This window comes from Vicugna pacos, chromosome 32 (genome assembly GCF_048564905.1).
Source record: "Vicugna pacos chromosome 32, VicPac4, whole genome shotgun sequence".
In the NCBI taxonomy this organism is placed as follows: Eukaryota; Metazoa; Chordata; class Mammalia; order Artiodactyla; family Camelidae; genus Vicugna; species Vicugna pacos.
The window spans coordinates 10,412,394-10,436,535 of record NC_133018.1 but is presented as its reverse complement, the minus strand read 5'-3'; the positions used below and the strand labels follow the sequence as shown (position 1 = coordinate 10,436,535).

The window sequence follows — 24,142 nt, the reverse complement described above, 5'->3', positions numbered from 1 at the left end:
TTCCGGGTCTGCTTTTATAAAGACAAGGAGCTCATCTACAGCTCCAGGATGTAATACAGTGCTTCTGACCGGGCGAGATGCGTTCCGACGGGCTTGTCAGCTTTACTGATTTCTTAGCAAACCGTTTACTCAAGAGATGAGAGCCCAGCCCAGGTCCAACTCTCAAAATTCCAAATTAGTACAGTCTAGTTTTACCCCACAAGGCTCAGCTCTGACTTACTGGCCCTGAAAATATCCCTATTTAAGAAAAATTTTCCAGTGGCAAACCTGCACATTGAAACACTTAAAATACAACTTCTTCTATCACTGCCACTCCTTTCATGTCCGCGTTGAGGGAGGCTGCTGTTCTGATGGTACCGTTCCATCTTCCCCAAAGAGAGAGCGGGGGAGCCTGAAAGACTTTCCCAGGTACCACCCAGGGAGAGCAAGATCAAGTATCACCCCGCAGGAGGGGGAACTGGCGTTGCCAGGCCTTTTAAGAGAGTCTGCAGAACTGAATACCCCTGCCCTCAGGCTTGGGTTTCATGCTAGGAACATGCAAGAGTTTGTGAAATGACTTTCCATGTAGGTTGCCGGCAGGACAGGAATTTCACTCCAACACGGGCTGCGTCAGTCTCAGGCTGCTGCACATACAGCTCCTGTCATCATCCCATGCCATAACGCCTGGTAAAGCAGGGCCACCCCGAGGGATCATATATCTGAGACGCCGTTGTTCATGGCTTTCATTTGTTAAGGTCCTCCTTTGAGCCAGATGTCCGAGAAGCTATTTCACACGTGTTCTCCGGTGAAGCCCTCTGAAGGGACGGTTACAGGCACACGGCAGGTAGGCACAGGATCCACCCCTGCTCTCCTACACCCCCGGGCAGCTTCCTCCCTATCTGTGTTCCCTGTTCTTTCTCGGCCGTCACACTAACGCCCTGTGGCCAAGAGTCAAAACTGGTGTATTTCAGTCATGATGAGAATCGGGTCTGCTCTCCTGACTACGCTGACAGCCTAAATAAAAGCTCCCCAAGAGCGCGACTGACCCATCCGACCTGAGGTGATGCTCAGGGACCCTGGGCTGTGACGTGCATCTGATCCAAATGACTTGCTGGGTTGGTACTAAGTTCTCACCTGTCACTGAGGGAGTGATGCTCAGATTAACAGTTCAGATGCTCAGCTGAGCCTGGTGGCAGGAGAAGATTGATAAGAGTGACAAAGAGCCAATATCTACTCCTCTGCCAGGTCCTACAGTTTTAATTAGGTGAGAACAGGGCTGGGTGGAGATGCGCATCAAGGGGCTTTGCTTCGAGGGACCAAAGAGGCTGACATTTATGATACGTTCCGAAAAGCCTGTTATCTGTGACAATAGCTGCTGGGCCTCAGAGCCTCGCCATGTCTAAGGACCCGTCTGCTGCATGTGAATTCATCATTGTGTCTTCTCAAGACCAGTGTTTTATACAACTGCCACATGCCATCATTCCAAAATGACCTGCCCCTCCAAGGAGTCTTCTGCCTCCGTGCCTCCTGGGTTCAGGACTGTGTGCCCCAGTGGCTCAGAATCCATCTGTCTGCGTCTAGAGCTGTCACTGAATTCCTAGGAACACCGCGGCCCGGGTGCCTCTGACCTCAGAAGTGCTATTGCAAAAAATGAATTGTCAATTCTTACTTTGCAAATCGAATTTAATACGATTTCGGCCTATGAACTGTAACCAGTAAATTCCATTATGATATTTATGGCCTCTTTCTACTTCAATCTATCTTAATAAATTCTCAAAGTAAGCCCGGAGAGCCAGAATGAAGTCTTCTCAAGTGGTGACCTTAAAAATCTAATTGCTATACTCACTTATTTTCATTTGTAACAGGGATGGTCTTCCCTCCAGGAATCAGTTCATGGCAAACAAGCTGGGGGAGAGAGAGGAAGGGGGGACAATTACTCGAGAGAATTCTAATGAGGAAATAAAGCTTCCTGAAGATGAAAGGGCCCGACGCCAACATCCATAATGAAGACAGAATGAAGATGAGACGTATCTGGGGACAATCATTTTCACAAAGAGCCGGGGATTAGGTATCCACAAGCAGGCCCTGTGTGAGCTGTACAAACGGTTCTCTCTGCAAACATCTGTCCTAAGGCTTTGGGGTGTCGTGGAGGGGAAAGTGTAAGCAACGAAGAGCACCAGAGGACGGTTATATAAAAGCTGAGACAACCATACCCTGGAATGCTGTGCCGCTATTAAAAATAAGGTGAAAATGTGTATTTCTTGAAGGGGTGGGGGGAAAAAGCAGCTTATATAACAGGATGCATCAAATGGTATCATTTCTACAAAAAATGATACACGTGTCCAAGGAGAAGCAGCCTGAAAGGGCTCAGGCCACGTGCTGACGGGGGCCCTCTTCGCCACTGGGCACTCTAGGTGGTTTTCATTTTCACCTTTCCACTCATACTGGAGCTGAATTTTTGGTCAGAAGTTTGCATTATTTTTATAGTCAGGACAGAAAATTGAGAATGTCAGGGAGAAGGCTCAAATCTGATTAAAGATTTGAAGATGGTCTAGATCAACTGCTTTCCTCAACTTTCGAAATCCAAGAATGCATAATTTTAAAGTGAATTTTAATAAAGATTCTACTACTATGATACACTGTAACTCGAAGCAGGTAGGAAGGGAAACCAGTGCCCGCTAGTCCCGCCGCTATGATGTCTCGGGGCACGCCGCGGGATTTTAAAGCTGGATGGGTGGGCCCTGAGGGATCGCCTAGCCTGGTGTTTCCCACAAAGGGTTCCAGGGAACACCTGGTCTGTGCGCTCTCATCTGGAGAACCAGTCTGGGAGATGGCATTCCTTCCCTGAAAGAGGAGTTCTGTGACCGGACGACTGGGGAAAGCTGAGGCTGACGTAACTACATCAGGTTCTCACAGGTGTCCCAGCGCCCCATCCTGCCAGTGTGCTCGGTGGCTCTCTGGGAGGAGGGCAGGGCACGCAAGTGTCTAGAGAGCATCTGGTGACACTGGTCCCAGGAAGGACTCATATTTGGCAAATAGCACTTTTTAAGATAAATGTGGCTTAGGGGGACCAAGTGACCTCTCTGAGGCTCCAAGAAGCCGGCCCCACGCCAACAAGCCAGAGGAGCCCTCAGACCCTATGCACACGGGCTCACGCAGGTGTGCGGGGATGCAACTGGCGGCGTTGGGGACCCTTAAGAGAAAAGCGGGAAGAAGAAAGTCTGGGGGAAGCCCTCTGCCATCACGGCTTCAAGGGTCTTTTCTCCCTGCTCCGCTCTCTGTGCAGAGTAGACGCAAGGACAGGATTCTGTTCAAGGCCCTTCCTGTCAGGTGGCTTCCTGCCTGTCTTTAAGTCATAATCCTCCATTTGGAACGGCTAATCCTCACCATGGTAACACAGAGCAGTGTTACAAAGGGGGACGACCATGAGGAACGACCCTGAAGTGAGCTCGAAGCAGAGCACAGTCTCTGTGGGGACTCCTTGGGGGGCAAGCAGGCGAAGCTGGATCACCTGGGGAGGGAAGTGGAGCGCGCTCCCTCCCGGCCGGGTGGGGCAGAGGAGAAGAGCGGACAGACAGACAGACAGACAGCCCCAGTCTGTGGGTCTCCTGCGGAAAACACCCAGAATAGGGCAGGTCTCAGGAAGCCAATGGAAGAAGGCGGAAGAAAGCTTGGCCACAGAGGCCCACCTACCTGACCCATGACATCCTCATCATATGACAGTGTCAGGCCCAGGTCAGCAATGTCCCCATCGTACCGCTAAAGCAATAGAGAAAGGACAATGTAGGGGCCAAGGAGTGCTGTGTCCTTGAAGAATTTAACACTCCCCTCCTGTGACATCTGCTCGGACTGTAACCACTGTGATGACCGTACAACTTGAAGCAGAGGAAAAGGCCATTCACGACTGGGAGGAAGGAGGCTGTGGCGTCGGTCCTGGGAGGAAGTGCTCAGAAGGGGACACAGGAGCCTGTCAGGTGGCTTCCTCCCCGTCTTTAAGTCATAATCCTCAGTTTGGAATGGAGCAGGTCCCCTCACCAGAGCAGGAAATCTCATCCCACCCACAACGCTGGGATAAGGCTGAATCTCGAGGGCCTTCCCTGTGCTGAGTTCACACCAGCACTCAGCTAAGCCATCCGCCTTCCACACTGACCTTAATGGAAGTGAGGTTTTTATAGAACTCGGAGTCCAGAGAGGGCAGTTCGTCCACAGAGCTGTAGAAGACACTGTGGTGGTGCCCGAGCAGCTGGCTCAGGAAGAAGGATGCAAAGGGCACGTCCACCACGATTCCCTGGGAGAGAGAGACAGGAGCTCGTCGTCTGCCGCCAGTGCTCCGTCTTGGTCATCTCACCGGGGTGGCTCAGGCTGCAGAGGGGGCTCCGAGGGCACCAAGGACACCTCTAGACGCTTCATAATCTGGAGAGCAACACCTCCCTGTCGCCTACACACAGTGCCTCCTGCAGGCGTTACAGCACCATGGTTAAGAGCCTGGGCTTTGCGGCCGCACAGCTCAGGGATCAAATTCCAGCTCTGGGGCTGCCAAGCCAGAGGACATCTGATCTTTGTCATCTGTAAGTGGGGACCAGCACAGCCTGTTTTAAGAATCTGACGGGCAGGGTGGGAAAAGCATCCAGGAGGACGTAGTTGAGCTAGACCGAGAGGAGCACGAGGCCATGTGTACGAGGCCCAGGTGTGTTCCAGGGCTGGAACATAGATCTGTCAGCCACAGCACAGTGTATGTGGGACGGAGGTGAGTGAAGAGGCTGGGAAGGCAGGCAGGGCCGGATCAGGAAGTGCTCATAAGCCTCCTGGAGTCTGGATTCTATCCTGAGGGCAGCAGGGGGCCCTGGAAGGGTTCTCAGCAGGTAAGTGCCGGATATGTACTTCCTGGGGGAATGGACTGGAAGCAGGGATACAGCCAGGAAGCCGTTACATAACACCAGGAACTGCGGGCAGGCTGTTCTGGGTGGAGAAGGGTGTATGTGCTGGAGAGATTTAGAAGGGAGAGGCAATCAAATTCTAGGACAGCCTGTCCCAGAGGATCACGAGGGTTAAGCGAGTTAACACTAGCTGCTCCCCAGGGCCCAGGATGTCCTTTTGCTGAAGAGGGAGGAGACAGAGACCAGGCCCAGGAAACAGGGGGGACACTCACAAAAGCCAGGAAGTCACGCTTTTCAGCTGGCCCAGACTCCTCCACGTCTCATCACAACTACACGGTCAAAGGAAAAACATGGCATATGCTCCAGCAGGGCCCCGTTGTTTTTTTATTTTGTTTTGTTTTAAAGGGGAATCAAATGAGAAATTGTCTCCATTTTGCACACGCAGAAACAAAAGCACAGAGAATGAGCCCAGGCCACCCCACCAGGGCAGGAGGGGGTCCAGGTGTCTGGACTCAGATGGGGCACCTGACATCATCATAGCAGGACCAGGGCTGTTTACACAGAGAGAACGGGGGATTATTCAAGTAGTCCAAGCATGTTCGCCCCCCACAGCCTCCCTCTCAGCCTGCCCCAGCTGTGTTGTGGGCTCTTTGCATCTGGAAGGCATCCTGGTCCCCCTAACCCCTGCCGGGCTGTGTGAGGTGAGCGCTGCCCGCCTCCTGGGCGCCTGGACTGGGAGCTAGGCAGGGCCCAGCCCTGGGGGCGCGGGGCGGGGGGCACAGTCTTCTGGGCTCTGGAGCCCGCTGCGAAGGCCACAAGGACGGGCTGCTGCTGAGCTTGAGCTACAGCCTCACTTCCTTCCCGGGGAGCAGGGCCCTCAAGGCAGGGAGTCAAGTGCCCTCCTCAGCAGTGAGGGGATCAGGAGCCTGTGGAGTCCATGCCGCCCTGATGGAGGGAGCTGGAGGGGACACTCAGAGCCCCTTCCTCCTAACAGCAGTGAGGAAGGCAGCTCTAACGTCTCCTGTGACCAGGTGTAGGCACCACAGGGGGTGTCTTAGCTGCATCACCTCATCTATCACCCCCAGCGCCCTAATCACCCAGCTCTGTTACCCCCACTTCACTGACAGGAACAAGGGTCTAAAGAAACACAGCGACTTGTCCGGCAGTCACATGGTGAGTGGGGAAGGCCGGTCTCGGCCAGGGGCTGTGGGCTCCATTCCCCAGTCCCAGGCACCTCAGGCCCACGTCAAAGCCTTCGCTCAGATAACCAAAGATCCAAGAGCAATGCTAACCACCACCAAACCCTATGAGATGCTGCCCTTCTGCAACTGGACAGCGCCTCTGGGAGCCTGGCGCCGGCAGGTTCGAATTTAGCTTCTCCCTCTTAACCATGAGACTGTGGACCAGGGACTTCTCTAAGCCTCGGTTATCTCAATCAGATGTGAACAGGACAGCGGCAGGCACCCCACAGGACTGCTGAGAGGACTAAATGAGATAACGCGTGGAAAGCACCCAGTGTTTCTGCCCAGTGATCTTGGTTCCCGTCTCTTTTTCCTTGACTTTATCTAACGACAGGTGGCTGACACTTTCTGCCTGGTTGCACACATACCTCAGGCACTTACACCATTTTATTTTCCATTCAAGTTCAACGCTCCTCAACGTGCCTACCTCATACACAGCCTTCCCCAGCATCTTGCCCACAAACTCAAAGAGCTGCAGGTAATTCTCATGAATGTAGGACGTGGGCGAAGGGTAGAGTCTCTCATTCCCACTGGTTGTCTGCAAGGCAGAAGGAGGGCAGAGGCAGGGAGGTGAAGTGCCTTGCCACGAGCAAGCCCAGGCCTTCACTTCTCGTCTGTCACCAGGAATCTGGCTGCTGTCAGCCGCGCCCCTGCTCCCCTTAAATACCTTGAACAGGTTGAGTGCCGGGTCGAACACCCTCTTGATGATTTCTTCCAAGAACTCCTTGAAAACGCCGTCTTGATCAATCCCTGCCTCGTCCACCCCGAGGTCATTGACAAACTTCACGCGGATCACGCCCTTCATGGCGTGCTGGGAGAGCTGCCGGAGCTGCTCGTAGCCGTCCTGCCAGGGGCAGAATGATAGCCCATTAGGAACCCAAGGCCCTCTGCATAATTCAGGGCTCCCTCCTCAGAGCTCCCGCTCCCCTGGGTGAAGCCTTCTGAGTGTCATTACTGAGTGTGTCAGGATGCATGGGTGTGTGAGAAGAGCAAGCAGTTTTCACCTGCTTCTCAGTGAGAGCCTGTTAAAAGAAAAATTCATTTTGAGGATGTGACTTTTACCACTCTTTGGTTAGGGGAGACTGCCCTCCAGAGGATGCAGAGCAGTGAGACGGAGAAATCAGACAAGATGAGTCATGACAAGCTCTTGGCCACCAGACAAAGGATGGAAGAAACTGAGATGAGATCGCCTGTATTTTAAAGCTAAGACTCTTCTAGTTCACAGTTTAAAAAAAAAAAAAAAACCGAATCAATCAAATTTACAGAATGCTATAAGAAAAAATAAAAGTACGCCCCACTGCTTGGCTCCTGGTAGCTTTCCCCAGATCGTGAAAGGCTGTGCGTCATGCTGAGGAATTTAAGTTATGTCCTGAGGGTGATAGGGAGCTATAGAAGAGTTCAGGCAGAAAGTGACATGGCTAGCTTTTTGTCTCAGGGAGAGCCTTCTGTCAGAAGCAAAGCAGAGGGATGGCAGGAGAAGGGAGATGGGTGCAGGAGTGATGCTGGGCCTGGAGGAGGGCAGGAGTAGGGCGGGGAGAGCCCTCAGCACAACCTCTGGCTTGCGGTCAGCTCCCTTAAGACATGCGGCCATTAGGCCCATCTCCCTGTCTAGACTCCAGGACCCAACCTCAGGGTTCTCCCACTAAATCACCATGTGTAGTCATTTCTTGATTCTGACCTGTTGAGGTCTTCCAGGATCCTGACTCTGTCACTGAATGTATTCCGGGCATGTGGGCGCTGACAGGCAAGCTGCATAGGTTTCCATTTCAGAGCAGTGATTACAAAAACCAGTGCAGAACAGGACAGCCCAGGGATAAGTCCTTTGGTCCAGCGTGAGAGGATCCATAACCAGGGTCAAATTGATGCCTTAGGTTACTGTCACGTAAGTGACGAATCAGCTGCAACATCCTACTGAGGCCACCCCGCATCTCTCCTCCCGTCACAAGGCAGCGCTCCCAGATGCTTTGCTGATGTCAGACCACATCCGCAGCACCCACTCGTCTGCCAGTCTGGCTCCTTGTCGCAAAGCAAATGAGGCCAGGACAGCAAGACCTGTTTTGGGGAAGCTTTGCTGCCTTCCTGCTGATCCCACTTCCCTTGTGCTCACTTACTGACCCAAAGGACTGTGCCACGGTGGCTCCCCACCTAACTTCGGAGTTGGGCTCCAAAGTTAGTGAGCAAGGGAAAAAAATGACCTCTGAAGTCCCCTAGGTCGCCCATAGGAACAAGGACATGGTTTTGATCACATAACCCTGAAAAGTACTTTTTATGCACATGAAATTCAAAAACCATTAAGTTAGATGAAAAGAAGAGAAAAACAGGAAGTCATCATGCAGCTGCTGCAGGATTTAAATCATTCTGCCTAAATTTAAGATAATTATCTTGGCATCAAGTCAGGGACGGGGAGAGAATTCTAACATGTCCCTGCTCGCCTGCAGGATTCCCTCTATTCTGCTTTGAAGTGCTGCCTCCCTAACGCTGACACGCATTGGGAGGTGCGCGATTGTCAAGTAGAGTAAATGAGACAGCGCAGGTGAACCCACTTAACAAGCGGCGAGACCACGGCAGGTGCTCCAGGAATCCTGGCTGGACTCAGATCACAGTTTTGCTGGATCAGCTCCACTTCAGCCTCCCCTCTGAAACGTAGAGAGGAATTTGTTGCCTGCCTCCTCTGACATACTTCCTGTTGCACCCCTGCCCTCTGGGCACTGGGGTCGCTGCACAGAGAATTCTGTCTGAGCCCCATGGGAGCGGGGACAGGGCGCTCCTCTTCTCTACTGCATCTCAAAGAGCAGACACAGAACACTGACCTGGGGACGGGAGAGCCAGCTTCCAGGTCCAGCTCTGTCACTGACACCAAAGTGACTCCTCTGGCCCCAGTCCTGCCTTTGACAGGGCAAGGGTTTGTCTACGGTTCCTATTAGTTCTGCTGGAATTCCAGTCCCCGGTCACCCTCTGTGAGGGGAGGCCTTCCTGCAGGACTTTAGACCGTCACCTGGGAGCCTAATACAGAAGCCCCACCTTCAGTACAAACCATAAAAAAGGGGACAGGATAAAAAGGAGTCTCATATCAGCTTTTTGATGCCCCCTTGAGTCCAAATCAAGCAAAGGCCACTGGGCTCTCAAGTTCTAATAACCAAACCACTGAATCGGGAGGACCACTGGGTAATTGAATGAACGACCCTCTTGCCTTCCTCATTCAATATGAGTGCCAGTGATCAACTTCACGACATGATCTATTGCAATGAAACGTAAAGAGGAAAACAGACTTTGCCTAAACCCAAGCAAACATTCCTCCTTTGACCCTGAGGGATGCGTTTAAAAGAGCATGGAAGGGGAGGGTACAGCCCCATGGCAGAGCGCATGCTTTGCACGCACAAGGTCCTGGGTTCAATCCCAGTATCTCCATTAAATAAATAATTAGGTAAACCTAATTGCCTTCTCCACACACACACACACACACAAATTTTAAAATAAAAATAAAAAAGCAGGCCCAGGCTAAGTGGATATCTGGTGAATCTCCCAGAGACACCTAAGAAGGGAGTCGGGGATTCTGCAGCTCTCAGGAGACATCAGTTTCCCCGACTTCAGACTCCCCGCTGTGCTGGCCACATGGGAGTCAGGGTGGCAGGCGCTGGAATGGAGGCGTTTAAGAGGCAGGAGAGGTGCATCTGGGCGAAGAAAGTACTGGAGAAGGGAGTTCTCCAACTGGGCTTTTCCTTCTTCGAGTCAAAGCAGAGGCTGCAAGCTGGTGGCCTGCAGGACGAATTCAAGTGGGCAGACAGGTGCTCTCTGGCCTTCCAGGTACTTTACAAAGTCTGGGGATTTCACCAAAACCCTGAATTTTGGTCTTCTCTTAAAAAGCCAGAGCATTATGGAGCTTAAATCTCCACATGGCCAAGGTCAGGCGGCCTCTCCTAGGGGCACGTGTTCTCCGCCTGCCTACCCTCTCCTATGCCCCAGTGCTGACGCTGGTTGTCAGCTGTCATTTATCAACTCACTCATGGGGTTGATCCAAGGGCTATATTTCCAGAAAAACAGGAGGGAGCAGTGGAAGTGGAGGATAATTCTATTTGTTGAGCACACACACAAAAGGCTCCTGGGCTGAGACACTCCCAGCTGGCATTACTCAGTCCCATGGCAGTGGCGCCCCTGGGGGCACCTCCATTTATCTCTACTTTTAAGAATGTCAAAATCATCTGTTTACAGCACGCTGCCTTTCCCCAGCAGACATCAGTGTCAACCACCAGTGGTCAGAGAACTGAGACAACCTCTTGAGGAAGCAGCCACAAACACGGTACAAATGCCATGAGGGAGAAATTGAAACTGGGTGGGGAAGAAGGGCGGCTGCTCATTTGCTGGTGGCTGGCGATGCGGCCGTGTGCTGTCCTGGGATCCTGTGACTGTCCTACACTGCAGAACGTGGCTGGTGTGTGATAAAAGGTCTAAGGAGTAAACATGGGCAAACGAATCAAGCCAAGCCGCTCCTGGAATGGGTGCTTGGGGCTCAGTCACCACATGTGCAGGAGCAGTACAAACGGGGAGGCTGTGCACTGCACAACCCTGGGGAGGCTGTGGACACATAACGGGGACACTGCAGTTGCACACATTTATTATGACAATGTTACGAGGTATTGTTCCAATAGAATCGATATGTTATGACAATTTCCTGACATACGGAGGACAGTACTGTGAGGACAGGCCCCTATTTCTCATTCACGTGAAGCAGCCGCACAGTGGAAACCCTGGACGCTGGGTTTGGCTAAGGTCAGCCACTTCACGTGCTTCTCCTAAGTTTATGTCCACAAAGAACTCGTGGCTCTGTGATGGATGGACTTCCCATTACAGCTCAGTAATTTAACCCCCGCTTCCAGCCTCCAGGCTCAGAACTGGAGTCTGGGCAAAGTGCCTGCCTGGACAAATGGACTTGGCACCAACACGAGAATGTCTGTCCTCATTTCAGAGGCACAAATCGTCTGATGCTCTGCCCTCGTGGGGTCACGGGAGGGAGGTGCTGCGCTGTGGGTCTCCAGCACTGAGGACAGGCTTCATCAAGCAGCTCTCAGAGCAGGTGGCAGGACAAAAGGGCCCTTTCCTGCCCCCAGAGCCTTGGTTTCAGTGTCACTGGGTCCCGGAGCAGTAAGAACAGTTCAGAGGGAACAGACACACACGCACAGAACACACTGCCTTGCCGCAGGCGCCTCACCTCCAACATCCGGGACCGGCGGATGGTGATGTGCGTGACGTGAGGGGAGGCGGAGCTGGTTTCCACAAGCCCCAGCTTCTCCTTCTCCTTGGTCACCATGTTGCGGAACAGGAGAACTCTCTGGAACAAGCGAAGGGGAGACCAGAAATGGGGTCAGCAACTGAGGATCACCCAGGGCACACTGTACAAAATCAACGAAATCTAAGCATGTGAGAGGCCCCCACAACGGGCCACTCTGATGTGAGCTACAGGTTAGAAGTGTCCTGTGAGAACAGTAAACATTGCCCCCAAAACGCTCCTGGGAATGAGAAGTACAGCCGAATACGTGCCAAGGGAGAGAGGTTCTGGGAGGGGCGGTCTGGCTGCAGCCAGAGCCCAGCTATGACCAGTCACCTGGTTTAGTCAACGAGCCACCATAAAAACCTGGCGGCAGCACGAGTTACAGGGGCTGCTGATAGAGCCGTGCCTGCTTTAGAGGACATTTATATCATGAATTTAAAAAACAGAAATGTTTCAAAGGGAATTTTCCTCACTGTCAGAAAAATTTTAAATGCTGCTACAGTATAAAGGTCCCTGACTTTTTAATCTGCCTCCTCTGTGTCCTCAAGCACACTGCAGTCCCACCAGTAACATTTCTCAACAGTCATTTAAAAAGAACTTGCTCCAAAAAAAAAAAACAAAACAAAAAACCAAACTGCCCCCCACCAAATTAACACAACATTGCAGACTGATACACTTCAATTAAAAACAAAAACAAAACTCCCTCCCATTCTCAAGATTCTGACAAGTCCCTTTAGGAGAGCATGACCTTTGACCCCATCCTGGGTTTCAGAACCACCGCAGGAACGGCACCCAAATCATGGCAGCGGAATGGACAAATAACTCCAGCCACAGCTGCCTTCTGAAAAATGTAAACCTCCCTCAAAGTCAAGAGCGTCGTTAACTACGAATAAGAGCAGCGGTAACAGTAACGATGACGACGGCGTCAGTAACAAGGCCAGCTGTACTCCAGGGGCGGCCAGAGCACGTTCACGTGGTCACCCCACCAGCTCTGACGTGAACACGGCCTACCGGAAAAAGCAATCGCCAACAATCTGGGAAGAAGGGGGATGCATCGACGGAGGGACTACCCAGCGAAGGAGCGCGATGTGGCTGGTTTACAGAAATAAGGCCTGACGTGCTCTGAGTAATGGCCAAAGCTCTCGGGGATCCGGGCAACGCAAAAGGGAGAGCGTGGCCTGAGGAACAGCAAGGGAGGCTGGTGACGCGGACGGAGGGCACTCTCGCCTCTGCTCCGCGGTACGGGAACCGGAGACAAGCAGTTGTTCAACGGGTGTGGGGCCAGGTGGCACAATCGCTTCCTGTGACCCCCAAATCTTTAGCGTGATCACCTGAACAAGGGGTGCTGCTTTCTGGAACGTGACGCAGAGGACGAGCCTCACATCCAGGCTGAGTACGGGGCAGAGACAGTGGACACACAGGCAGAACTACAGAGGCGACCACAGGAACACTGGCCTCCCAGGAATCACAGGCAGACTGGACGAGGCTGTGGGTTCCCGTGGGGTGTGGAAGAAGGTGTGGGGCGACCTTAACCAGCTCTCACGGGGAGAAGACCTTGGTGACCACAGGGGACATGCGGATAAGGATCGTTACCCTCATTTTGCAGGCGAAGAAACTGTCACTCAAGGTCACACAGCTGGTGGATGGGGGACCAGAGCCCACGCACAGACCACCACACTACAGAGCTCCTGCCCGCCGCACGTGGCGCTAGGCTTCTAGGCCAGAACAAGAGAGAGGCCTCAAGTCCCCGTGGGGAGATGGAGTGCACATAAACGTGTAAAAGCAACATAAAAGAGCGCAGAGGGTGAAGTGCTGTGTGTGAAGCGGGTGGAGTGAAGGCTTTTACAAGTGTTAATGAAAATGATAAAGGCGTTATATAAGCCAACCACTCAAGTGAGATCAAGAAAGAGGGAGAGGTCCAGCGTAGAGGGCAGATGGCATGACGGTAACACATGAGAGAACGCAGGCCTGGGCTCCGGCCTCCGTCCTCTGGTCTTCCCACTCCCTCGGGCTCCTGGCCACCTTGTCCCCACCTGTGAATGCAGTTAGGCCATCTGGGTGCTGTCTGTGTGTCGAGTCTACCTCCAGCTCAGACCTCTCCCCTGAGCTCCAGACCCACACGTCTGTTGGTCTTGAGGAGCTGCAGACGCATCGCGTGCTACCTGTGCAAAGCTGACCTGACCAGCTTCCCAGACTGGCTCCTGTCTGTGCTCCTTCGTCCGGGAATCACTCTCTGCAGCATCTGGGCACCCAAGCCAAACCCTGAGCATCCTCTGCATTACTCCTCTCCCTCTCCTGAATGTCATTATTCTCTTTTAAAGACATGCCACCTCCTTAAAAATCTCTTGATCCCCCTTCTACTCCTGTGGCCACCGAGTCCAGGCCAGTCTGCCATGACACCTGCTCTAGCCAGTCCCCGACGCTACGGCCAGAGGATGTTTCTGAAGCAGAGCTGACAGGTGCCTCCAAAGCTGAAAACTCTCCAACGGCTCTGGACAAAATCCAAGCTGCAGCCCTTGGTTTACGAGGCTGCAGCTCCGATCAACATCCTCAGCCTTTTTTCTTGACTTGCTCCTATATGCTCTCTCCAGACCATCCACCTGGTTCTTGAACAGCACCATATTCTCTCTCACCTGGGGCCCGGCAACACTGTCCACTTCTGCCTCTGGAGCCTTCTCCTGACCCCCTTCCCTGGGGGCCCACAGCACCCATCCCCAGAGCATGCAGCCCAGCACCCGGACTGCCAGTTCACACCGTCTGTACCCCCAGCACTTAGCACAACACCAGGCACAGAGTCAGAGCCAAGCAGCACGTGCATTTACCGAATGAACCATCTCATCTACTCATTTCCCAGTCGCTCTCAGGAAGACGGACAGTCAGGAATCACGTGGTGGAACAGAAAGACGCATAAGGAGCCCAGCTCTGGCGCAACTCACGTTTTTGTGAGGAACGACGTGCGGGATGTACTGCAGGATCAACTGCGCCCGTTTTCTGTCCTTGTCGAGTTCTTGGGAGAGCACACTGGGTTTGAGATCCCTTAAAATCAAAGACATGGGTTTGGGATCATAAAATGAGAAAACCATTCTCTAGTGCAGGGCTAGCCCGCTGCAGCCAAGTCCAGCCTGCTACCCGTCTTTGTAACTAGTTTGAATGGACCCCATCCCACCCATCCATGACGTACTGTCTCAGGCAGAGCTGAGTTGGTGCAAAAGACACTGCCTGGTGTGCGAAGCCTAAAATACTGGCCATCTGGCTCTTTACAGAAAACATGTGCCAGTCCCCACCCAGGGCCACAACTTCATGAGTTACCTAAGAGTTGATGTGTCACTGGGAAAAAAAGGGCAGACATGATCTTATGTTTAGCTGTTGCAAGAGGATTTCCCCACCCCACCTCCCAAAAACCTAGCTATGGTTTTTACCCTGCTAATTCTGCTGATAGAAACTGCCATTTAATGATCTTAGCCTGTGGCTTAGTTCAGCTGAAAGAACTCCTCTCCCCAGTTTGCACAAGAAACATCCGCTAAATGCAACTGGGCTCTGTCGCCATTATGGAGCTCTACTGTCTTTGGCGTAAGTCCTAACAGACGAGCCTGCGAGGTGTCTGTCCTGACAGGTGCCTCATGGGAACAGCAGCGCTCCTCAGGCAGATGAAAGGACAGGATGAAGAGAGGGGCAAACTCCTCTCTGCCCTAAAACATGAGCACTGAGCACCCAGGCAGCACCGCTGCCGGCAGCGGAGTAGAGGGACTCGGGCCTCCACAAACCCCTCTGCATCCCGAGCTCACTTTCGCAGCCAGTGGTCATCAGGGGCGAAGCGCCGCCGGCAGTCCCGCTCATACAGCACCATCAGCCACCCGTGGACGGACTGGAACAGCTCCAGGGTCCCGCCCTTGGCGTTCTCTGTGGGGCATACAACCAGGAGAGGCACAGTCGTGGGGCTGATCAGAACTGGAGGGGGTGGCAGGACAGCCCATGTCTCCTCCCGCGGTCCTTCAGGCCCAGCGACGCCTTCATCTCCCTTATGTTGAACTTTATACGGAACCAACAGATTTAAAAGGCTCCCTGGGCACATTCTATGGGCCTGCAGGATCTGGGAATTTCTTAGACACAATCACTTATGCTGCCTCCCACTTGTGGGTCAGGCGAGGATCTTTTCAATCGAAGCTTTGTACAAACAACTGGAGACACTTCAAGAGGTGGACTGTAACCTGAAGCGTGACTAGGCACATGTTTCACCTTCGTGGAAATCAACTCAAAGAATCAAAAGGAGACTCAGGGCAAAATTAATCCTCATGAATAATCCTTTACACGTGCACGCCAATCCTGAAGGATGCCCAGGAGAGTGAGACTTCCATCACCACACTGCTATCTTAAGAGGTCACAGATAGAATGAAGAAATAAAACTTCTAATTATGTGAAGAATGTGCATTTTCAGTGAACTCTGACAGGTAGTAAGGCTAAGAATCAGCTGATGTTTCAGATTCTGAACTCCCCAGTGTGGCATCAATTAAGTGATGGCTGACGTCTTCACCTTACCTACGATTCCGTCCCAGATCATCTTGAACACAAAGGAATTCAGAAAAGAGGAGATGGTGACCAGCTCTTCCAGTTTGAATGAAATCTGTTCTTCATAAACTTCGATGTCATCAAGGATCCTAAATCAGACAGAAAATTATTCACAATTTCCCACTGAGAAAAGGCGGGAAAAGAAAATCTGTACCTCTTACTAGACAAAATAAGGTCAAGACACAAGCTTTACCTTTCAGATAAAATTTACAGATAAAATGATATAATATTTAGAACTTGCTTCAAAATAATCTGGGGGGTTGAGATGAAGCAAAAATGGCCCTGAGTTGGTAATAACTACTGAAGCTGGTGACAGGCACACGAAGGCTCATTGTACTATTTCCCCCACTTTCTATTTATTTGAAATTGGCCATAGTAAAAAGTTAAAAAATACAATTAAGAAAAAAATAAAAAGCTCTACTCTAACAGACACTAGGAGCACTTGGTAGCTACTTGTTAAATATTTGAGAGTGAATGAATAAATGGCTGAAAGAATATAGGAATAAATGAACCACCTAAGATGTGGCTCTATCTGAAAATTTCCTATAACTGTTCTATTCACTTTAGAGCCTGACTCACTCTAGGGTCACCCTCGACCCCGCAATTAAAGGGTGTCTCACCAGCCCCTACGGACCCCCACTCTCGCCTCCAGCTGCTCACTAAGCCCTGCCTCTGTGATTCTTACCCAATCTGCCACCTCCATGTCCCTAATCCCCTCCGGCCAGCGCCTTCTAACCTGAATGTAACTGCCCGAGGTCCATTCTATCTTACAATTCTTCACCAACCTTCTGGAGAAAAAGCGGAATAAAAGAATCCCAAGTACACAAGTAGGCACATAAGCTTAAAGAAAAGGAACTGAATGGGACTAACGTGTGTTAACTTCCCACAGTGCCAGGCACCATGCTCCTGACAGTCCTTGTCTTTTACTGCCTCTCCAGATTGGTAATATCGTCCTCATTCTATGCTGAGGAAACTGAGGCTCAGAGAGGTCAGGCCACTTGCCCACAGTCAGCTTGACAATAATGACAGGAAGGACAGCTGACACATACCGAGCTCTTCCTGTGCCAGGGCCTCTGCCAGCACTGTGTGAGCATTATCTCTTCCACATCTTCTCACAGGGCTGAGAGGCAGGTGCTATGAATTCCCATCTACAGATGAAGAAACTCAGCCAGAGAGGCAGAGCCCCTTCCCCGCTGGCCCAGGGTGTCTCAGTGACTGGCTGAGCCAGGTCCTGCACCCTGGTTCTGGAATTTTCCAGTTAACTACCTAGCACAGCGAGTAAATAAATGGCTGAGGTGTGGTTTGAATCCAGCTCCAGGAGATCCCAAAGCCCACACTGAGTGGTACTGTCCCAGCTGCCCTGAAAGGATGGGAACTAAAAATTGCTGAAGCCCTACTACGTGCCACCCACTCTGTACACGTCCTGTCTAATTCGTCAAAGGACAGGCCCAAACATTTGCAGTAATTGCATCAGCAACTGCTTCCTTGCTGACACTGTAATTTGGTCTCTCCACATTCTAGGAAAAGAATGCAGCCTCGCAGCCGTCAACCTACGTGATGAGGTGCCGGGAACAGTCACAGAACAGCATCAGCATGGCCAAGAGCTGCTTGGACTCTTCAGTGTCACTGCTGAGGCATTCCAAGAAGAGCTTTAACCCTCCGTGGGGCCCCAGCTCACAGATAAACGCCCACAGTTTGGGCAGCAGGTCATCAAGGTAAGTGAGACCTGGAAAAGGACAGAGAAACCCAAGCTTCAGGTGGGGCTCCACCCGGTCCCTTATCTCTCCTAGCCACTGGGAAAATAAAACACTTAAACCAATCTGTGATCATTTAATGTGTGTGGGACAAAAAAGGTGCAGTTACAAGGAAAAGCATCTCCATGAGAACCACGATGGTCAAAGCACCTAGCATTCAGTGGATGCTCACTATGTGCCAGGTACCATGCTTTACAGGCACCATCCTCTCTCCACCTTATGAAAACCAGTGTTATCTCCATTTCACAAGGGAGAAAAGTGAAGCACAGGGAGGTGGAGGAATTGGCCCAAAATCACACAGCCAGTAAGAGTCAGAGCCCAGCACAGAACCCAGGTTTGCCTGTTTATCATTTAAATCAGGGATCAGTGAACTTAAACAAAATCAGAAACAAAACAGAAGATGTTACCACTGGTACCACAGAAATACAAAACATCATAAGAGACTAATGTGGACAATTATACATGAAAATATTGGACAACCTAGAAGAAATGGAGAAACTCCGAGAAACATAACAACCTTCCAAGAAAGAATCATGAAGATGTATTACTAGTAAAGACATTAAATCAACAATCAAAAACCCCCCAATAAACAAAAGTCCAAGACCAGGTGGCTTCAATGGTGAAGTCAACCAAATAGGAAAAAAAGAATTTTACTAATCCTTCTCAAACTCGTCCAAGAAACTAGAGGAGGGAATGCTTCCAAACTCATTTTACAAGGCCAGCATTACCTTGATACTAAAATCAGACAAGAATACCACAAAAAAAGAAAATTACAGGCCACTATCCCTCATAAACACAGATGTAAAAATTCTTAAGAAAATACTAGCACACCAAATTCAACAATGTATTAAAAGGATCATACACCATGATCAAGTGGGATTTATTCCAGGGATGCAAGGACAGTTCAACACCTGCCAATCAACGTGATACACCACATTAACAAAATGAAAGATAAAAATCTTACGATCGTGTCGATGGAAGCAGAAAATGCGTCTGACAAAACTCAACATCCATTTCTTATAAAAACTCTCAATGAAGTAAGTATAGAGGAAACGTACCTCAATATAATAAAGGCCATGTATGACCAGCCCACAGCTACACCACTGTGAAAAGTTAAAAGCTTTCCCTCTGCTATCAAGAACAAGACAAAGATGCCCACTCTCAGAGCACCACGCTTCTCAGGGAGCGGCCCGAGGCCCCAGGCCTTCCACACCACCTTTCTGCTCATGCCCTCACACAGGACACTCGTGGATGGGGTGTGGCATCTCTGCTGCAGGCCTAGTAGGCACCTTTCACTCATCAGAGCCAAAAAGAACTCTCAATGCCCACAAGCCTCGCCCTGACCCAAGTTGGTCATCCCTAGCTCAGCAAACGGCCCCATCATCCGTACAATTGCTTGGGCCAGCAATCTGGCATCATCTTTGAAACTTTGAAGCCTCACTCCCCTAAATCAAATCCATCAGTAAGACACGTAGACTCAGCCTCTACAACATATCATAAACCCTCCTGCTTCCATCTTTACAGTCCAGTGGTTCTCAACCAGAGAAAATTTTGCCCCCCAGGGGGCATTTGACAATATTTGGAGTCATGTATGGTTGTCACAAGTTGAGGGGAGGTGCTGCTGGCATCTGTGGGTAAGGGCCAGGGGCTGCTAAACATCCTACAACAGAAAAGGACGCCCTCCATAACAAACAATTATCTGACCCCGAACGTCAACAGTGCTACAGCTAAGAAACCTTTTTCTAGTCCAGGCCTTCGACGTCTCTCATTATTTTTATTGTCACAGTGCCCTTCGTTATATTAAATACATTTTCCCCTTGCTTGTGACCGATCTCCCTACTATTAGAATGTAGTCCCCTTGGGAACACAGACCCTGGCTGTCTTCTTCCCCTCAGGGTCCACATGCCTGGGAGGTACAGGTGCTCTATAACTATCTGAAGATGAGTAAGGTAGTGGGAAAGGCAGATGCAGCAGTTTGACTTAAAAAGATGTAAATTGCAATAGACATGTTCTTAACCCTTTATGGAGTAAACAGCTTCAAGGCCTACGGACTTTTTGTCTTCATAATACCAATTCAGACTAACAAGTCCTGCGTTGCAGCTTCCAAGCCCTGATGCCTGAATCTCTGCTCACAGTGAGGACTTTCTTCCTTGCTCGGCTAGAAAGGAAACTGCTGGGCATATCCATGCAATGAGACACTACGTAGCCAATAAAAAACAGGTTTTTAAAGAGCTTTTGAGATGACAAAATGCCAATAAAGTGATTAACGGAAAGGGAAGGATAAAACTATGTGTATTTCAATTTAAATACATATGTATGTGCACACTCAGGAACAGGTGGTCATCATGGGCTGCGGGGCTAAGAGCAGTTTAAGTTTTCTTTTTTCTCCTTCCTTGTCTTTTCCAGTTTTCTACTCAGAAAAAAAAAAAAGAACTTAAAAAAAAAAAAAAGCAAGTCATACTTCACAATGAAAATAAAAGCGAGGTCACAGGAATGGACCAGAAGTGTGAGGCTTGAGGTGAGAGCTTGAGCTATTTAACTGAGGTAGACTGACTTCTAAGAAGAACAACTCAAAACTATCCTTCAAAATCTATTTTCTGAATCAAGGAAGCCAGGAGAAAAATCAGCCTCTTCTAAGGAAAACCTGTCTGGCACACATGAGAGATGGCAGCGGTGGCCCGGGGACTCCAGACCTGTGAGTATCTGCAGCCGGATCTGGGTCAGTGTCGTCAGCGAGGTCTGGTAGAGGACGCAGATGTTGCAGACCTTCTGGACCTCCGCGGAATCAACACGTTTACCCCCGACAGGCCTGAGAATGTTCCGAACTGATGCGGACTTCTGAAACGCACGCTTCAAGAGAGCTGGCACGTAGAAAAGAAGGCACGTGTGAGCAGTTCAGCCACCTGCCAAACCCCACCCTGGAAAGGGAAGGGCGTCTTAGTAAAGCTCCTAATTTCCAGCCAGAGCCAGACAGGGTGACGGCTGCTTTGATTCACACCATCTCTTTGGGATAAATTAGAAAAACACTACAACAGGTTTCTAGTTGGAACTTAAAGACTGCTTCAGAATATCAGAAGATTTTTCCAAACAAGCCAGGCATATTTGATTCTCATGGCAGCTTCTTTTATCGTAGTAATTAACTTCAGAACCCACGAAAGTAAAACTTCTGAAAACTATATTAGGGGAAAGGGGCAAGGGTGGGGGGGGCCTGGTTGATTCCGTTTCCTGCGCTCTTAGAGGGCAGGAGCAGCGGCATCATCAAATGCTCACATTCACTCTGGGGTTGCACCTTTCTTTGGTTTTACACCTTCCCATTTATATCCTGTTGAAGTTACACTGAGTCCGTGCTCAGTGACAGCTAGTAAGATGGAGCTTTGTGACACACTGGGTGGCGGAAGAAAAGCCACCCTGAACCTGGAAATCTGTCACAGGTAGGTAACTGCACTGAATTATGTGTTAACGTCACTGCCTTCCTTTTATCAGAGTAGGAAATAAGAAATCTTTCCATGGAACCCATTGTTGACCCTGAGATGGGGACGCTGCCAAGGTGGTAGCCTGGTCAGTGACCACTGTCCCCTGTATAAGGAGCCCCACGTGGGAGATGTCTTTTATGATTAGGAACTCAGAAAAGCTCTACCTCCCCTAAGAAACAAGTCTTCTTCCTCCTTTCTATTAACGAGAAAAAAGTGTCCACCAACCCCTTTTCATTTTTGGCTACTACAATTTCAGAGCCAAGCGGACATTCAGAGACAAGCATGGTGGGCCTCAGGGACCACCTGTGGACCTTCTCTACACATGACCTGGATTTTGTTCACCCAGTTACATTTCCCTAGTCCTCGTCTCCCGTCCCTAAGGACTCCCTGTCACTGTTCTGCTAAATGGGAACCTGATTTAAGCAGTCTCAGAATCTTCGTGGGAAAAGCTGGAGGTCACAGGACAGAGGGGAGCAGGCACGCAGGGCAGTCGGAGGCTGCACTTCGGGCGAGGAGAGCCCCGGGCCAGCCGGCTCCCCCACTCACTCTTCACGGGAAGCACGTTCTGTGGGGACGCGGGCTGCACATGGGCTGGCTCCGGGTTCTCCAGCAGCTTCTTGCTCAGGATGTCACTGAAGAAGATCCGGATCAGAGGCACCCCCCACAGGAACTGCAGCTGTTTGGTGATCAACGGCATGGACTCATTAAGGCTAGGAGAGAGGAGAGCGGGCGCGTCAGACCCACCTGACGGACAGCCAGGGAAGGCCCACACGGCCACTCGGAGGGGTAGCTAGGGACAGCCACTCAGCAGGGCAAATGTGATCATAAAGAAGTGGGATCTGCAAACTGCCGCTGAGGCCAGGATGTTTAACGCCCGGACGTCTTTCTCGCTCCACCCAGGCTTCCTATGCGGCCAGCAGTGTCACTGCTCTCCCCTGGTCCCCAGCTCCACGTGTCCTAGTCACCTTCCAGACAACCTCCATTTGTTCTTCATCTGAATTCCATCCTGGTTACCACCCAGTGGACAAAGCTGTCTGAGGCCAACTGTGCTGTCCTCCTTTTCGTAGTTGGCCTGCAGGCCTGGCCCACCGGCTCCATGACTCACCAGCCTAAGAGTCTCCTTGCCTTGGAGTGCACCATTCTCCACCCCCAGCACCCGATGCACCTTCCTGAAACCAGCCTTCATCACCTCCCTGTTCCAGACCTTGTAAGGCTCCCAGTCTTCTAGCATCACAGTGGTGACAGCCACCCCCCTCCCCCAAGCATGGGTAGGTCTAGCGGCAGAGCCTTTACCTGCATTATTGCATTCAGTCCTCTGAGACCACCCTATCAGAGGGCTGTGAAAATTACACCCATATCTCAGATGAGGAAAGTGAGGTGAAGCGACTTGTCCAAGGTCCCTCAGTGAAGAGGCAGTGGAGCCGAGACCAGGCTGTTCACCACTGCACAATTCTGCCCATCTCGCCCCCCAACATCCCTCCCCACAATGTCCCTCCTGACTCTCTAGCACACGCTCTAGCCTCTTCAGATGGGCAGTCTCCAGGGGCACCAGCTGGCAACATTAACTTGATGCCACTCAGGTACCAGTTAAAGGGAGCGAATCTAGGAGTTTGTTTCCCTGGCCCTCACTTTTCTGCCTCAAGGGCCCTCCCTGCCAGGGACCCCAGGCCCCAGGCAGATATCTGACCAGGAAAACAGTCATTGCAGCTGCCTCAGCTCCCAAGACCTGCTTCATCTCAGCCCAGGGTGCACATTTTATTTTCAAATTTGTGATGCCACCTTTCTTAATCTCTCTCCTTTTTAATATTTTTGTGCTCTTAATTTAAAAAATTTAAATTTACATTCTACCTCTTGAAAAGGTTCTGAGGTGAATTCTATTCCCTTTGAATCATGTGTCTTATTTTAATAGCTCCAAAATATGGCTGTCTAGGCAATCAGTAGAAGTGGTACTGATAGACAAGGTACATAATTTACTACAGGAAAAGAACAAAATAAAAAACAATATGACCTCATTTTTTGTGAAAGAACTATTATATTTATAGGTAGGAAAAAGGCTGAAAGGATGTTCACACAGGTTGCCTTTGGGTAATAGCATTAATGGAGAGTTTTTGTTCTTTTTTGGCCTTATCTATATTTTGTACAATAATATACACTGCTGTTGACATAGTATACAATCTTTTGGTTACTGGGGAAAGGGGATGGGAAGGGATAAATTTGGGAGTTTGAGATTTGCAAACGTTAGCCGCTATATATAAAAATAGATTAAAAAAAAACAAGTTTCTTCTGTATAGCACAGGGAATTATATTCAGTATCTTGTAATAACCTTTAATGAAGAAGAATATGAAAATGAATATCTGTATGTATATACATGACTAGGACATTGTGCTGTACACACACAGAAACTGACACATTGTAACTGATTGTACTTCAATTTTTAGAAGTATATATATATATATACTGCTGTTGTAATAAGAAACAAAACAACTGGAGCAAGAAAGACAGAGGGAGAAGTGGTGGGAGAGAGGCAGGAGGAGACAAGAGAGACAGTGCTCTGCCTTGGGGACTCACCCATAGTCCACGGATTGGGAGAACCAGCCAAGGACAGGGTGCCAGTGGGTCAAGTTGGACTTCTTCTGGGACACATACTTCTGACAGTAGCAGAGCATCTGGGTGAGCAAACTCACGAACCCGTCCGTCTCCTCCTCTAACACTCTGGGGCTGAGGGAGCCCAAGTGCAGGAGGTTGCCTACAAGGAGAGAAGGCTGAGTGTGAGGGGCCCAGACAGACGGGCTTCGTCACCCGCCCCGCCCTGCTCTCTGCCTAGGGCTCAGCGGCCACGTCTCCATGCAGGAAGAAATTCCACATAAAGGGGACCATCGGTGCTAGGGCTGCAGTGTGGTGCAGGGCTTAAAAACACGCTGACCCAGCTCAAATCCTGGCTCTGCCACAGACGAGCTGGGTGACCCTCAACCAACCTCTTGCAAC

At 50.5% G+C, this 24,142-nt stretch overlaps 1 protein-coding gene and 1 long non-coding RNA gene across 5 annotated transcripts in view; one reads left to right on the top strand and one right to left on the bottom strand.

The window, feature by feature from the left end:
* Positions 1-24,142, bottom strand: part of UBE3B (ubiquitin protein ligase E3B) — a 47,393-nt gene that overhangs the window by 5,310 nt on the left and 17,941 nt on the right. Inside the window, exons 12-25 of one of the 4 annotated variants that reach the window (XM_072953713.1) lie at positions 23,726-23,903; positions 21,703-21,866; positions 20,377-20,544; positions 17,484-17,655; positions 15,900-16,018; positions 15,149-15,263; positions 14,300-14,399; positions 11,304-11,423; positions 6,765-6,941; positions 6,525-6,635; positions 4,375-4,545; positions 4,130-4,267; positions 3,673-3,738; positions 1,826-1,884 (exon numbers count right to left, since the gene is read on the bottom strand). In XM_072953713.1, coding sequence (XP_072809814.1) covers positions 1,826-1,884; positions 3,673-3,738; positions 4,130-4,267; positions 4,375-4,545; positions 6,525-6,635; positions 6,765-6,941; positions 11,304-11,423; positions 14,300-14,399; positions 15,149-15,263; positions 15,900-16,018; positions 17,484-17,655; positions 20,377-20,544; positions 21,703-21,866; positions 23,726-23,903 — 1,858 coding nt within the window. Of the gene's footprint in view, positions 1-1,825; positions 1,885-3,672; positions 3,739-4,129; positions 4,268-4,299; positions 4,546-5,128; positions 5,186-6,524; positions 6,636-6,764; positions 6,942-11,303; positions 11,424-14,299; positions 14,400-15,148; positions 15,264-15,899; positions 16,019-17,483; positions 17,656-20,376; positions 20,545-21,702; positions 21,867-23,725; positions 23,904-24,142 lie in introns of those variants that run through there. The other 3 variants (XM_015239655.3, XR_012066489.1, XR_012066488.1) reach the window with 3 other exon arrangements.
* Positions 4,319-7,396, top strand: LOC140691033 (uncharacterized). The gene is made up of 2 exons (XR_012066490.1): positions 4,319-4,547; positions 7,174-7,396. It is a non-coding gene; the product is annotated as an uncharacterized lncRNA (long non-coding RNA).